Below are 16,816 nucleotides of genomic sequence, written 5' to 3'. Positions count from 1 at the left end.
CAATCACTTTCTTTGGCAGCTCATTCCATACATGCATCACCCTTTGCGAACATATAAAATGTTCAATTTAAATGTTGAAAATGTTCAAACAGCATTTTTACTCCCAGATCTAGTGAGACCATTCCCTAACATGCATTGTGAAGAGCTGTAGGCTCCAAGTTACATTGGTGTTGGTGCAAATGTGCATCAGTAATGACAACATGAGTTACGGAGCCGGTGCTAGGAAATAACAGGTGCAAAAGTGTAACTTGTTTTGTGTAACTGGTTGGGACAAATCTATGCTTATTATGTGGTTCTGTTTATTGTTGCCCCTGAATCCCAAACTAAAAAGTGTAGGAAATGATAATTTACCCAATCTGTAAATGTAGTCTGCAGAATCTTTTCTGTTTATGATAATTTAGCTCACACATGATTACCTGGGAATGGAACATTGAACTTATTGTAATTGTCTGCAGCTTTGCATTGATGTAATGTCAGCTTTAGAGAAATCAGTAGATTAGATGGCTTGAGCAGAGCAACCACTGTTACCTAGTATTCAGCTTATAGGAGTGCACACTGCTGGAGAGGTATTTTTCACACATTTTTGCGCCAAGTTGAGCTTGTACTAAAACTTCAACTTTACAAGCCATACGCTGATTTGCCAAGTTGTGAATTATAAACATTTTTCTTCACTAACTTGCCTCTTCTTCATTAATCTTCTTGTGTTGACAATTAGTATACACCAGCAATTAAATAAAACTGGAAGAACACTACTTTTTGAAGTTTTTATTTAAAGAGTAAACACATTGCATTAGCAATAGGGCTTACCAGACTTTATTATTATGAAATCTTAGGTAAAAATGACTGGTTATAAAAGAAAAACCTATTGTTACAGTTTTATCATGAATCCTCCCCTTCTTTGACTGTCCATTCCATCATCTGACCCTCTGTCCACTTTCTACTATTAACAATCAGCAGCCAACCCAAGGGGAGACGATGCCTTGTCCTCTCTTCCGGCATAGCTACTCTTGTCCACCTCTTGTATTACTTCTGGGGAAACTTAAACTAGCTTGGCAGGAGTGAACGGAACTTTAAACTAGTCCTGATGAATGGTCTCGGCCTGAAACATCAACTCTATTCCTTTCCACAGATGCTGACTGACCTTATGGAGTTCCTCCAGCATTTTGTGTGTCTTACTATGAAACTGGCCTTACAACTTTATGAGCCTGCAGAATCCTATAACACCGACGTATTTTATATAGAACACTATTTAGTCACCCTCTCTGCAAAAGTCATTTGTTCCACCCATTCTACCCCAGCAACCATTCCTAATTGGCTTATTTTTTTTATTTTCAAGGAAACATTTTAATGTGAGACAATCTTTCATCTAACATAGACTTAAGCAGTTCCCGAATCAGTGATCCTATAAATGCAAACAAAACATTTTTAGTGTAGAGTGAACTGTGCATTCTAGGTAGCAGACTTTTTCCTGAGGATATGACGTTTTCATAATAACATAATATACATCTGAACCAATAAGTTATCACACATACAGAAGTGAGTAGAAAAATAGCAATTATAATATTATGTGCATTTATATTTTTGTAAACATTACAGCATTACAATAAAATAGCACTTCACAACAAGTTAATGCAATGGAAGTCTTGGTTCTTGTCCAAATATTTGTTTCTGGGGCATGTTGAGTCCTTTTTAATATGAACGCTGTTTTGAAATTCCCCGGAATTTGTTGTAAAACATCCAAGAGTTGTGGTTCTCTTTGTGGGTATGACTGAATTAGCACAAACTCCATATTCTCCGTTGACAGTCTTTCCAGGAAACTCGTAGTTTTCTTTTGGTCCATTGGACTGTAAGGAAGAGCGGCGAAGGGACGGCAGCAGCCTCCAGCCTCGCAGGCTGCACATCTCCAAGCTCGGCTGCTTGTTCTTCTCATAGTGAGAGTGGTCTTGGCACAGCGACGACCTCCTGTCATTGACACTGAAAATAAAAGAGCCATCATCTATCGAGTCTTTTCGCTGCTGGTCGAGAGAATTCATCTTCCAGTTGTAATTGCAAACCCGCCAGACTGGTCGCTTTCTGCGGTGGCACTGACACTTCAGGATTCGGATAAAAGCTCTTTTGAACTCTTTACTGGAGCAAGAGTAAATTATGGGGTTTACACAACTGTTTGAGTACCCTAGCCAAAATACTACTTTAAAGACAGTTTCCGTTGGTTTCAAAGAGGGAAAGATTGAACCTGTGAAAGACAAAGTTCACAGAAGTTAAATTCATATTTTTGAAAATCAACAAATCAATAAATATTAATTATGATAATACTTAGACAACAGTGTTACCCTCTTTCAGTGTAATGCTAAGCTTTTTTTTTACAAAAAGGAGAAGTGACCTTTAGTCAAATCTATGAAAGGAATTCACTTTTTGTCCTGAAGAGCCTAAAACTGTAAGTGCTCCACTCTTCTCTGTTTGAAACTTGGAAACTTCTTCCTATATGTATACAAATCAGACATAATGGGCCTATAAACTGTATTCAACTCCCCCTCCACCCCCTTGGAAGTTTTCATATTTTATTGTTTTACAACATTGAATCTCAGAATCATAGTGGATTTAATTTAGCTTTTTTTTGACATTGATCAACAGAGAAAGACTCGTGTCAAAATGAAAACAGATCCAAAGTGATCTAAATTAATTACAAATATAAAACACAAAATAATTGATTGCGTGTGTAGGTATTCACCCCCTTTAGAAAGACACACTAATTCATCTCTGGTGCAGTCAATTGGTTTTCGAAGTCACATAAAGTTAAAGGGAAATTGCCCTGTGTGCAGTGAGGGTATTTCAATTGATTGTGGCTAAAATACACCTGTATCTGGAAAGTCTAACTGCTAGTGAGTCAATATCCTGGCAAAAACTACACCGTGAAGACAAAAGAACATTCCAAGTAACTCAACAAAAAGGTTATTGAAAAGCACAAGTCAGGAAATCAATACAAGAAAATTTCCAAGTCACTGAATATCCCTTGGATTACAGTTAAGTCAGTCATCAAGAAATGGAAAGAATATGACACAGCTGTAAATCTATGAACTTAGACCAAGTTGTAGAAATTTGATTTCACTTTGACATGAAAGAGTTTTTTCCGTTGATTACTGTCAAAAAAGCCAACTGTGATTCAATGTTGTAATAAGAGATGAAAACATCCAAGGGCAGGATGAATTCTTCTTATTGGCACTGTATATGTCACCATTTACTACCTTGAGACTTATTTTCTTGTGGGCATTTACAAGAAAATGAAGAAATTCAGTAGAGTTTATGAAAAAACTATTCATAGACAAGGACAGGCAGACAAAGTGCAGTGAGAATTCTCTGGATACGTCTTTTATAAACCTACCAATTCCCACGTCTGTCTTGATGATACCGCCTCTCAACCTGTCTCCTGTAAAAATGTTATTCCCTTTCCTCATTTCCTTTGTCTCCACTGCATTTTTTTCCCCCCAGATGCAGCTTTCCATTCTAGGACTTTAGAAATGTCCTCCTTCTTCAAAGAATGGTGTTTCCCTCCCTCCACCACTGATACTGCCCTCACCCGCATCACCTCAATTTCTCAAACATCCGTGCTCCACTTATCTTCCCGCCACCTTATTCGGGATAGAGTTCCTCTTATCCTTACCTACCACCCCATGAGCCTCCAACACGTCATCCCCCGCAATTTCCACCACCTCCAAAGGGATCCTACCACCAAACATATCTTTACCTCCTCCCCAACCCCCTCCACTTTCTGCAGGGAAGGGTCACTCCCTGTACGATCCTCTTATCATTCATGCTTCCCCACTCATCTCCCTCCCAGTACTTATCCCTGCAAGCATCCTAAATATGCTACTCCTGCCCATTCACCTCCTCCCTCACCTCCACTCATGGCCCCAAACAGTCCTCCCAGATGAAGCAACACTGATGCACCATCAATAACTCTTGGAGACGGGAGGCGAACGATGGGCTTTTATTAGCAGCAAAACAGAGCACAGCATCACGGAGACTGAGGGGGGAGCAGTGCCTCCAATCGCCTTTATACAGGGGTCTATGGGAGGAGCCACAGGAACAGTCAGCAGAGGGGTATGTCCAGACAGGTATACATAGTTTACCACATTCACCCCCCCCCCCTTTGTTTTAAAGAAGAGTCCCCACGGGGCTGTATATTTACAGATTAGGTCTATCAGGCGGTCGAATCTGTTGCTGCGATCTACGTAGCACCGGTGGTGATTGCACCAGTGCCGGTGGTGATTGCACCAGTTCCGGTGGTGATTGCTCCGGTGATGGTGGTGATTGCTCCGGCCTGACTTGAGGTGCCAGCCCGTTAGGCGTCAGTAATTCCTCACGTGTGTGTGTGGCGCCTGGTATGGGAGTGTCGTGAGGGGTCTGTGTAGGGCTTGGCTTGCACGGTGTCAGGTGGGTATATACATCAGTGGGTATGTGGAGTGTTCGGGGTAGGGGTCTGGTGCTCCTGCGGGCGCCAGGTTGCGGACGGAGACCGTGTCCTCCCGCCCATCAGGTAAGACCACGTAGGCATACTGGGGGTTCGCATGTAGAAGGTGAACCCTCTTGACCAGCGGGGAGTATTTATTGCTCCTCGCATGATTCCGGAGCAGCACTGGCCCTGGAGATGTCAGCCAAACTGGTAGGGTGGTCCCAGTGGCAGACTTCCTGGGAAAAGTAAAGAGTCGCTCATGAGGGGTGGCATTGGTGGACGTGCATAACAGGGAACGGGTGGAATGGAGTGCCTCAGGGAGGACCTCCTGCCAGTGAGAGACCAGCAATCCCTTTGACCTAAGGGCTAAGAGTGTGGCCTTCCACACAGTGGCATTCTCCCTCTCCACCTGTCCATTTCCCCGGGGATTATAGCTCGTGGTCCGACTAGTAGCAATACCCCTAGTCAGCAGATACTGGCGCAGCTTGTCACTCGTAAAGGAGGACCCTCTATCACTGTGGATATAGCAGGGATATCCGAACAGAGTGAAGAGCTGTTGCAGGGTTTTTATGACGGACGTGGTAGTGGTGTCGGGACAAGGGATTGCAAAGGGGAACCGCGAGTACTCGTCGATTATGTTGAGAAAGTAGACATTGCGGTCGGTGGAGGGAAGGGGGCCCTTAAAGTCGACACTCAGTCGCTCAAAGGGGCGGGTGGCCTTGATAAGTTGTGCCTTTTCAGGACCGTAGAAGTGCAGTTTGCACTCAGCGCAGATTTGGCAGTCCTGGTCATCATCCTGATGTCCTCCAGGGAGTACGGCTGGTTCCGGGCTTTCACGAGATGGTAAAGTCGGGTGACCCCCGGGGGGCTAAGATCTGCATGGAGGGCGTATAGCCGGTCGAGTTGCGCGCTGGCACACGCTCCCCATGATAGGGCATCAGGGGGCTCATTGAGCCTTCCAGGCTGGTACAGGATATCATAGTTGTAAGTGGAGAGTTCCATTCTCCACCACAAAATTTTATCATTTTCGATTTTGTCCCGCTGTTGGTTGCTGAACATGAACGCAACCGAGCGCTGGTCGGTCAGCAAGGTGAACCTTTTGCCGGCGAGGTAGTGCCTCCAGTGCCTAATAGCTTCCACTATGGCCTGGGCTTCTTTCTCCACCGCGGAGTGCCGAATTTCAGAGCCTTGAAGGGTACGAGAAAAGAATGCTACTGGTCTGCCTGCCTGATTGAGGGTAGCAGCCAGCGCGAAATCGGAGGCGTCACTCTCTACTTGGAAGGGAATGGTCTTGTCCACCGCATGCATCGTTGCTTTGGCAATGTTCCCTTTAATGCAGCTGAAGGCCGTGCAGGCCTCGGCAGAGAGGGGGAAAAGTGGTAGACTTGACCAGGGGGCGGGCCTTGTCTGCGTAGTGAGGGACCCATTGGGCGTAATAGGAAAAGAAGCCCAGGCACCATTTGAGGGCTCTGAGGGTGGTGGTAAGAGGGAGTTCCAACAGGGGGCGCATACGGTCGGGATCAGGGCCAATGACCCCGTTTTCCACAACATACCCAAGGATAGCAAGTCGGGTGGTTCCAAACACACACTTGTCCCCATTATAGGTGAGGTTCAGAGCTTTGGCCGCTTGGAAAAATCGTTGGAGGTTGGCGTTGTGATCCGGCCTGTCGTGACTGCAGATGGTGATGTTATCCAGATTTGGGAACGTGGCCTTCAGTTGGCACTGGTCCACCATTTCCCTCTGGAAGACAGAGACACCATTCTTGACACCGAAGGGGGCACACAGGAAGTCTTAGAGCCTGCCGCCCGCCTCGAAGGCGGTGTAGGGGTGGTCCTCCGGGCAGATGGGGAGCTGGTGGTAAGCAGATTTCAGGTCTATGGTCGAGTACACCTTGTACTGAGCTATCTGATTGACTATATCCGCGATGCAGGGTAGGGGTACGCGTCAAGCTGCGTGAACCAGGAGCTCCGCATGCTGTTCCACCGTCAGTCCCCTGCAGTCACAGGCCCGCATGAGTGTCTGTAGGGCCCGGACAAACTCAGCGCTCGACTCTCCAGCCTGCTGCCACCGTGTCGCTAAACGGTGTCTTGCGAAGACGGTGTTCACCGGCCGCAGGTACTGTCTTTTGAGGGCGTCCAGTGCCCCTTGGTATGTCGGCAGATCCCTGATCAGGGAGTAGACCCGCGGACTGACACTGGAGAGGAGAATTTTGTGCATCGTGGCAGGCTCGGTCACTTGAATCTCGTCCAGGTACGATTCGAAGCATGCAAGCCAGAGTTCAAAAGCGATGCTGGCTTCTGGAGATTGAGGGTCAATATCCAATCTGTCGGGTCGTAAAGTGCTCTCCATTTTTTAAAATTGCTTCTAATAACATTGATGCAGCATCAATAACTCTCAGAGACAGGAGGCGAACGATAGGCTTTTATTAGCAGCAAAATGGAGCACGGCATCTCGGAGACTGAGGGGGGAGCAGTGCCTCCAATTGCCTTTATACCGGGGTCTGTGGGAGGAGCCATAGGAGCAGTCAGCAGAGGGGCATGTCCAGACAGGTATACATAGTTTACCACAAACACTTAACCTACAAATCTGCTAGGTTTGCCTATCATGTGCAGTGCTTCTGATGCAGCAAGCCATTACATTGGTGAGACCCATTGTAAACCTGGGGACTCCCTCATCCAGCACCTCTGCTCCATCTGCCAAAATCAGAATTTTAATTCAAACATTTTAATTCCAATTCCTATTCCTGATCTGACGTGAGGCCATCGTCAGGGTGAAGGAGTAACACATTATATTAAGTCTGGGTAGCCACCAACCTGATGGCATGAATATTGATTTCTCCTTCTGGCTGAAAATAATCCCCCTCCCCCATTCTTTTTTTATTCTCCACTCTGGCCTCTTACCTCTTCTCACCTGCCTATCACCTCCTGCTGGGCCCCTGACTCCTTTGGTCCTCTCTCCTCTCCTTTCGGATTCCTTCCTCTCCAGCCCTTCACCTTTATCTTCCCACTTCTATCACCTTTGAGCTATCCTTTTCCACTCTGCACCTTTCTATTTTGGCATCTGCCCCCTTCGTTTCCAGTCCTGATGAAGGGTCTTGGCCCAAAACGTAAACTGTTTATTCATTTCCACAGATGCTGCGACACCCGCTGAGTTCTTCCACAATCGTATGTGCGTTGCTTAACTTATGTAACACCCATTTTAATAGCATCAGCCCACACCTGCCATATCTGTTATGATAGTGGACAACAGTTTTACCAAGTACTTGTCTTGGTGATGGTCAGTGGAAAGTTCATTATTACAGCAATTTAACTTTTTATTCGTCATTTTTCAATCCCAAATTACACCACTAGGTGTCAGTGCAAACTGCAGCTCAGCTACATTCCCAGTTCAATGTGCTAGCTTAATTGAAAGTACTCCCCCCACCTCAAACTGTGCTCCAGAAGGCAGGCCAGTGACTGTGATTTTCTATCGCTTTGTGCTTCCTTCCTTGAGAATAAGAGGGATCTATGGTTAATATCTTCTGAGTTTTCAGCCCAGAATTCCAGGCTGATGCTGCTATGCAGCCGTGATGGGATTTCTACAGGGTCTGAGGTGCCGTCTCCTCAAAGGCATGTTCAATAAAGGATCTGTCTCCTGTCTTTACATGACACGGAAAACCATGTGGGACTATTTTGTACAATTGCGGAGGAGTCATCGCAGAGTTCTGATCAATATTTATTCTCTACTCAATATTTCTGATGATTAATCACTGACACATTGTGCAAGTCTGCATCAACAAATGGACCACTCCTTCTGCTCCATTGCTATATGGCTCCATTTCAGAATTATTTATTGGGTCTCTTAGGCAATTGTGACATCCTGAAAAGAGCCAGAGAAATGAATGTGATTCTTTTTCTCTCTTCCAGGCCTCTTGTGGGATCTTGGTGGCATTGTGGATAGTGTAGATTGCTAAAGGATGTAGTGGGATATGGATCAGTAGGCGATATGAGCAGAGAATGGCAGAGTTTAATCAGGGCAAGCATGAGGTATTGCACCTTGGGAGATCAAATGTAAAGGGACAGTATGCAGTTAATGGTAAGACCCTAAACAGTGTTAATATACAGAGGGGTCTTAAGGTCTAAGTCCATTGTTCCCTAAAGGTATCAACAGAGGTTGATAAGGTGGTAAAGAAGATGTGTGGTGTGTTTGTCTTTGTTAGTTAAGGCACTGAGTTCAAGAGTGACAAAAGTTATGTTGCAGCTTTACAAAGATCTATCGACCATTGTACTCAATTCTGTCTGTATTAAAGGAAAGATGTGGAAGCTTTGGAGAGGCGGCATTTTGACTATTGCTTTCAGTTTTGTTTGCCGTATTAAAGGAGGGATGTGGAAGCTTTGGAGAGGGTGCACAAGAGGCTTATGAGGCTGCTGCCTTGATTAGAGGGCATGTAATAAAAGGAGAGGTTGAACCAACTTGGATTCTGTTCTCTGGAGTGGCAGAGATTGAGGGGAGTCCTGATAGAATCCTATAAGATTATGAGTGGCATAGATACAATAGACAGCTGGTATCTTTTTCCCAGGTTTCTAGGTTTCTTAGGGCTGGGATTTCTAAACATTTGGAAAACCAGGAGCAGTCAGCTTGGCTTTGTACACAGCAGGTCATGTCTTACTAACTTGATTGAGATTTTAGAGGAAGCGATGAAGATGAGCTATGGACACCGTCTACATAAATTTTAGTGAAACATTGAACAAGGTCCCTCATGTGAGGGTCATTCAGAAGACTAAGATGCATGGAGTTCACGATGAATGGCAGTTTGGATTTAGTCAATGGGACACATTCTGATTGGAAGTCTGTGACTAATGGTGTCCCACAGGAGTCTCTGCTATTTGTAATGTAAATGACCTGGATGAAAACATAAATGGGTGGATTACAGTGTTTGCAGACAGTATGAAGATTGGTCATGTTGTGGGTGGCCGAGGAGACGGAAAAGTATTGGCAGGTGGAGTTTAACATTGCTAAGCGTTAAGTGTTGCAGGTTAAGACGTCAAGGATAGTATACTGTTAATGGCAAGATCCTTCAGCTTTGATGTGCAGAGGGAAGTTGGGGACCAAGTCCATTAAATTCCTGCAAGTGACTACTATAGGTTGATAGGATGGTAAATCAGTCCATAACTTCCTGGAAGTGACTACTACAGATTGATAGGATGGAAAATGAGGAATATCGTTTGCTTGTCTTTATTAGTGAGGAGTCAGAAAGTTACTTTACAGCTTTATAAAAGTCTAGTTATGCTGATCTAGTGAATTACATTTAATTTGGTCACCGCATTATTGGATATTCTTGAGCTTTGGAGGGGGTGTAGAAGAGGCTTACCAGATGGTTTTTGGATTAGGCGACATGTGCTGTAAGGAGAGGTGAGCTATACCTGGCCTATTTACTCTGAAGATATGGAAGCCAGCTGGTATCTTTCTCCCAAGGTTGAAATTTAAGTTGAGAGGGAGTAAATTCAAAAGAGCTGTGCATGGCAAGTTATTTTACACAGACGGTTGTGGGTGCCTGGACACACTGCTAGGAGTGGTGATGGAGGCAAATATGATGGAGATGTTCAAGAAACTCTTGGAGGAGCACATGAATGTGCTGAGACTGGAGGGATATGGACCTTGTGTAGGCAGAAGTGATTAGTTTAGTTAGGCTTTTAGTTAATACTTTAATTAGTTTGCTGTAACACCATGGACCTGTTCCTGTGCTGTATTGTTCTATTTTCTATGTTACTTCCTCAAAAAATGCTATGGTAAAGGAATAGAGTTGTGATCACTATCTCCAAAATGCTCTCCCACTGAGGGATCTGACACCTGACCAGGGTCATTTCCTAATTCCAGATCAAGTCCAGCCTCTCCTCTTATAGGCTTATCTGCATATTGTGTCAAGAAACCTTCCTGAACACACCTAACAAACTCCATCCCATCTAAACCCCTCACTCTAGGGACATGCCAATTACACCTTTTCAGATTCTGTCCCCCTATCTGCTCCTCGATGTCCCTGTTACTATTGGGTGATCTATAATAAACACACAGAAGAGTTATTGACCCCTTCCTGTTCCTAACTTCCACCCACAGAGACTCCATGGACAATCACTCCATGTCTTCCTCCTTTTCTATGGCCGTGGTACTATGTCTGACCAACAGTACCATGCCCCCATCTCTTTTGCCTCCCTCCCCATCCTTTCTGAAACATCTAAAGCCTGGCACTCAAAGTAACCATTCTTGCCCCTGAGCCATCTAAGTCTCTGAAATGGCCACAACATCATAGCTCCAAGTACTGAGGCTGACCAGCCCCCCACAACAGTACTCAAGCAGGACTACTTATTGTCAAGGGGCACAGCTGCAGGGGTGCTCTCTAGCCTTTGACTCCTGACCTTCCCTCTCCTGACTGTTACCCACTTATCTGTCTCCCCTCGTCCCAGTGTGACTACCTGCCTATAACCCCTCTCTATCACCTCCTCATTCTCCCTGACCAGACAAAGGTTATCAGTGGCTGCATCTCCAGTTCCCTAACACGGTCCCTAAGGAGCTGCATCTCCAGTTCCCTAACACGGTCCATAAGGAGCTGCAGCTCACTGCACCTGGTGCAGATATGGCCGTCCGGGAGACTGGGGGTCACCAGGACTTCCCACATCTGACACTGAACACAGAAAACAGGCCTCACACACATGCTTCCTGTCTGTATTCTACTCAGGCAACCTACCTCGCCTCAACCCATCGAGCCAAATCCTTCCTACTCTGTCTCCCTCTACTTTGTCGCCCACTCTATAAGGCTGTCTCCTTTTAAACTCTTCTTGCTGTTCTCACTGGCTGACATCTATTCACTTGCGCACTTGTGCCCCGATGAAACCACTGAAGAAATAACCGTCTCCTTTTAAACTCTCCTCGCTGTTCCCACTGGCTGAAGTCCACGCGCTGAAGAAATAAATTTGTTGGCAACCATATCTTTTCTTAGGTAAGGATACCACTACTGCACACATTACTCCAGATGTTCTCTCACCTAAGCACTGTATAATTGTAGTGAGATATCCTTGTTCCTGCAGGCAAAATAGCTCATAGAGGGATCAGAAGTGGAGAGGGTGAGCAATTTCAAGTTCCTGGGTGTCAGTACCTCTGAGGACCTGACTTCTTCCCAAGATATTGATGCAGCTATGAAGACAGCAAGGCGGCGGCTATATTTCATCAGGAGTTTGAGGACATTTGGTTTGTCACCTAAAGTACTCAGAAACTTCTACAGATGTACCATGGAGAGCACTCGGACAGGCTGCATTACCGAGCGAAGTAAGCAGCATTGCTGTAAAGTTAGTCAGCTCCATCATGGGTGCTCGCCTCCATAATATCCAAAACATCTTCAAGGAAGAGTGCCTCAGGAAAGCGGCTTCCATCATCAAGGGCCTCCACCTCCTAGGGCATGCCCGTTTCTCACTGTTACCATCAGGTAGGAGGTACACAAGCCCGAAGGCACTCACTCTAAATTACCTACTGTTATTCAGTTTTTTTTCTACACTTATCATGTATTCCATTGTACTGCTGTCACATTTCAAGACAAGAGAAAATCTGCAGATGCCAGAAATCCAAAGAACACACACAAAATGCTGGAGGAACTCAGTAGACCAGGCAGCATCTATGGAAAAGTGTAAATAGTCAACGTTTCAGGCCGAGACCCTTCTTCAGGACTGGAAAAAAGGATGAGGAGTTGGAGTAAGAATGTGGGGGAAGGGGAGGAAGAACCACAAGGTGATAGGTGAAACTGGGGGGAGGGGGGCAGGGGAAGAGGATGAAGTAAAGAGCTGGGAATTTGATTGGTGGGAGAGATACAGGGCTGGAGAAGGGGGAGTCTGATAGGAGAGGGCAGAAGACCATAGAAGAAAGAACAGGGGGAGGAGCACCAGAGGAAGGTGATGGGCAGGTAAGCAGGTAAGTTGAGAGAGGGAAATGGGAATGGGGAATGATGAAGGAGGGGAGGGGAAATTACTGGAAGTTCAACAAATAGATGTTCATGCCATCAGATTGGAGGCTAGTCAGATGGAATATAAAGTGTTCCTTCTCCAACCTGAGTGTGGCCTCAACGTGACAGTTGAGGAAGCCCTGGATTGACATGACGGAATGGGAATGGGAAGTGGAATTAAAATGGGTGGCCACTGGGAGATCCCGCTTTTTCCTGGTGGACGGAGCTCGGTGCTCGGCCAAGTGGTCTACCAATCTGCATCGGGTCTCCCCGATGTACAAAAGGCCACACTAGGTGACCCCAACAGACTCACAGGCAAAGTGTCTCCTCACCTGGAAGAACTGTTTGGGGCCCTGAATGGTAGTCCCTCCCCTAACTTTCTTTCTCTGACTCTTCATCTTTTTTTCTCCAGTCCCTTTGAAAGGTCTTGGCCTGAAACATTGACTGTACTCTTTTCAATAGATGCTGCCTGGCATGCAGAGTTCCTCTAGCATTTTGTGTGTGTCATGACATATGCTGGTGATATTAAACATGATTCTGATTTGATTTGCTGTACCTGCACGTTGGATTTCATTGACAGGTGTAGGTGGACATCCAAAATCTCCTTGTCCATCATCATTCTCTGCTCTCCTCATTTATCCCTCCTTTCCATTTTCCCCATGATATTAAATCTTCACCTCCTCTACTTCAATCACTTGCACCTGAACTTTTTCCTCCCCTACTCTGTCCTGGCCTGAATATACCATTGGTCCTGAACTCCAGGAGTTAGGCTTGTTACAGTGAGTGATACAGTAAGACCTCTATAGAACTGAATTTCAAAGTAGGCCATAATCTGCAGCTCCACAGCAGCGTGTGCAGCACTAGCGACTGAAAACAAATTCCTCCCCCAATGCATTTTAGCTCTGTTGGTTGCGATGGATCATCATAATGGGCAGACCTGGATGTTTAATGCCAGAATATCACTTCACAGCCTTCCTGAATTAGCTATTAAAACTATGTCAATAGTACTTATTACATTACACCTCTCAGTATTTGCTATAACACACTATTAAACAAAAATAAATGGAGCACACAGATAGTCTCAATAATGTTATGTATATCTACATAGTTTATTATGAAGAATCCATTAGCAATACAGATGTCGTGTAATGTCTAAAATAACTTTCCAGGCTGCAATTACCACTGGTTTCAGAATGACTGTGCATTCTTAATCACTTTCCTTATAAGTATGGTTATGGTTCTTATGGTTCTCAAGCTTCGACACAACGTATGAAAGGCTTCAATTTAAGAATACAAACCAGCTAGCTTTAAATAGACATAACAAAGAACAATACAGCAGCAAGCCCTTTAGCAAGAGAAGGTGGTTCACATACTCTCATGTGTAAGAATGGATCAGCCATGATGAAATGGTGGTGCAGACTCGTTGGGCCAACTGGCCCAATTCTGCTCCTATATCTCATGGTCTTATTATCTGTCCTGTGAAATAATACTGCCCCGAAATTGAAATCATTAGCTCAAATATATGGGTGATTTGTGCACAAAAAAGCAGTTTCGCATTCATTAAATTGTTTTTGGTTCAGCCAAGGACAAGAGGAATTTGCCGCAGGCAAGAGTAGCTCACTTTGGCACAGCTCAAGATTACAGGGTCTCAGACTCTTGCCCCTCTGGCACCATAAATTACAGTTATGGAAGTCAATACAGCACCTTCATTAGTAACTTCAAATTACAATTAACAAAATTCCTAGGAGAATAGATCACAGCATTCAGGAATGCAAAGGCAATTAATAGATTTGCAGCATTACATGGATGTCTTTTAAAGAACATTTCCCAGCGTCATTGTTCAGTGTTTGCTGAGAGTGCTTGCTTTATGTTGAGTAATCACCTGGAGCCCCCCCCCCTCCCGTCATCTCGTTTTGCAATCACTTGTGATCTGATGTGATGACTGCTGTCCCTTGAGCAGTGGCTTGAGCCTACTCGTACAGCTAGATCGCACCCTTAGGCTCAGTTTGTCTGGCAATGCCTCGGAGAATACCATGCTATGCATCCCTGTTTTCCCTCATCTGCACAGCAGCTCTTTATGCTGTTGCACTGGAAAGTGTCTCAACAGCCAGCGCTCTATCCAATAGTCAATGCATCAATGATGTGGCAGGTGCAACGTCTATGGACTTCTGCTGTCTGGAAATGCACTGTCAAAACATTTGCTCTTGATTTAGAGTGGACCTTTGGCAGGTTACCCAGTTTAGTGCAAGAAGTACACACAGCGCCAATTCTGTGTACAAAAATTGCTTAACTCCTTAGTCATGCACCTTCTAACTTGACAGAGATTTCTCCATAGGAAGGGTAAGAATTTCCTCTACTGCTAATGGTGATTTTTTTGGTCTGAAGGGTCTGTTTCTGTTCTGTTTTTCACTATAAGGGTGAGCACAGTGCCTGGCTGGTACAACTGCTCCTTCACAATTCCAACAACCCGGCCTGTGCCTGTTGATCCTGACCCCTGCTGCTGTCGCTGCTCAGATTTTGCACTATGCCACCCCATGAGTTTCCACTGGGCGCTCTAATTTTATCTCACATCCCAAACATATTCAGGCTAACTGATGACAGTAAAATTACCCGAGCACGTTGGTGAGTGGTGCAATCTGGGAGGGTGGATAAAATGGGTTAGTATAGGATTAATGTTCCAATGGGCCGGTAGTCTCAAAGAGGACCCAATGGGAGGAAGGACCTTGTTATGGTCCTTACACTTTATTTGTTTACTGTAACTGCATGAACCTTCTCTGTAGTTGTAATACTATATTCTGCATTGTTTTCTTTTTATTAATTTGATGCATTTATGTATGGCATCATCTATCTGGATGACACCCAAACTAAAGCTTTTCACTCTATCTTGGTACGCATAACAATAATAAGCCACTATCAATAATCCTCTCTGAGTAAGTACATCTGGGTTACCCAGTAATGAGTTCAAGTCACACCTCACGTTGCCCTTAAGGGAGATTTGAGCATGGTCTGCGAGTACTGGCTGATGTTTAGTGCTGTAACGGAGAGGTCACTGCCCTACGATCAGAGCTGGTGCCCAGCGTGCAGATCTTGATGGACATTTGAGGGATAGGAACACTTAATAACCTTTGAGCAGTCTTCTTATTCATACATTTGTAGCATCCAGCCAACTTAAAATTTTGACGTTGGGTTGAATAATGCATCAGCAGAGTTCAACTCTAGGAGAAGTTAAAATGGCAATTAAAGTCAGACTCTTCCCCTTAAAGCAGATGTGCACTATGGCTTAAGAGTAAAAGTGAAAGAAATTTGCTCTTGCAGTCTTGGCTCAGTTTGGGGAGAGGACAGGCAGTATGCTATCCTGATGTAATAATGGAAGAGTTGGACATGAGGTGGGAAGGTGAGTCAGATGGGGTGGGATGGGGACTGGTAAGGTACCAGGAGTTTCTCCAGGCTCACTCAGGAAAAACCAGTGGGAGAGGAGAGTTCTGCTAAATATCTAGAGCCAAATCCCAGCAAATGAATGTTGTACCCTCCAACACAAACATTGTGCTGTGCCACACATTTCACAATCTGCATCTGCTGCCAGATTCAGCCAAACACAATGATCTGATATGTACTTATTTTTCACCAGCACTTCTGCTGAAAACTACCAACAAACTAGCATCATGAACCAGATTGTCCTTGGTTTCTACTTCTGTCTATTGCACTATGGAAACTGGAGACCAGCTAGTACTCCCAAGCACTTTGCATCTGGTCCCTAAGCTTTACACAAGGCATGGCTGCTTTTGGAATATGGTTGCAAAACTGCACTGAATATCTAAGCAATTTATTTTGACTTCTTTACTTAGTAATTTTACTCAATAACTTGAAGGCATGTTAAATAAATTTACCATTTCAAATCAAAGCAAAAGTTGACTTTAAGCTATTTAAGTGTATTTTATAAGTTCTTAAAGTTTCATCATCACATTCAACCTTACTGGACAGCCACAAGCAAACTTCAAAAACGCAACTGGAGACTCGTGAGGGATGTGAATGAAGGAATGGGCCAGATGGATTACAGTTCATACTGTAACATACCCTTCCTATGATAGATCCCTTCAACATTAGCAAACTGATGGAAGATAAGCATGCAAGTAGGAATTAGAATACCCTTAGGCAGAGCAGAATTGAGAAGTGAGATTAAAAAAAAGGTATAGAGAAGCAATGGCAGGAGGATTGGAAAAATGAATTAAAGGGAAGGCATTTCTTTTCTCGTCACCCACTAGTTAAAAAAGGTCTCAGACTGTAACTCTTTAAATTGTAGAGATATTGTGAAATTAACAAGACTTAGGTTGGGACATTGTGGGCGAAACTATTACTTAAAGATAATAGGAAGACATCCTACTGGATTCTGTGACTGTTA

The 16,816-nt window shown here is 44.6% G+C and overlaps 1 protein-coding gene across 1 annotated transcript in view; it reads right to left on the bottom strand.

The window, feature by feature from the left end:
• Window positions 1-758: 758 nt before the first annotated feature.
• Window positions 759-16,816, bottom strand: part of LOC132405380 (alpha-1B adrenergic receptor-like) — a 68,327-nt gene continuing 52,269 nt past the window's right edge. The window contains exon 2 of the mRNA XM_059990142.1: window positions 759-2,233. Within this exon, the coding sequence (XP_059846125.1) occupies window positions 1,617-2,233 (617 nt within the window). The 3' untranslated portion in view covers window positions 759-1,616. The remainder of the gene's footprint in view (window positions 2,234-16,816) is intronic.

The sequence above is a fragment of the Hypanus sabinus genome, chromosome 15 (genome assembly GCF_030144855.1).
Source record: "Hypanus sabinus isolate sHypSab1 chromosome 15, sHypSab1.hap1, whole genome shotgun sequence".
In the NCBI taxonomy this organism is placed as follows: domain Eukaryota; kingdom Metazoa; phylum Chordata; class Chondrichthyes; order Myliobatiformes; family Dasyatidae; genus Hypanus; species Hypanus sabinus.
Note: the sequence above shows the minus strand (reverse complement) of the source record. Positions and strands in the feature narration are given on the sequence as shown.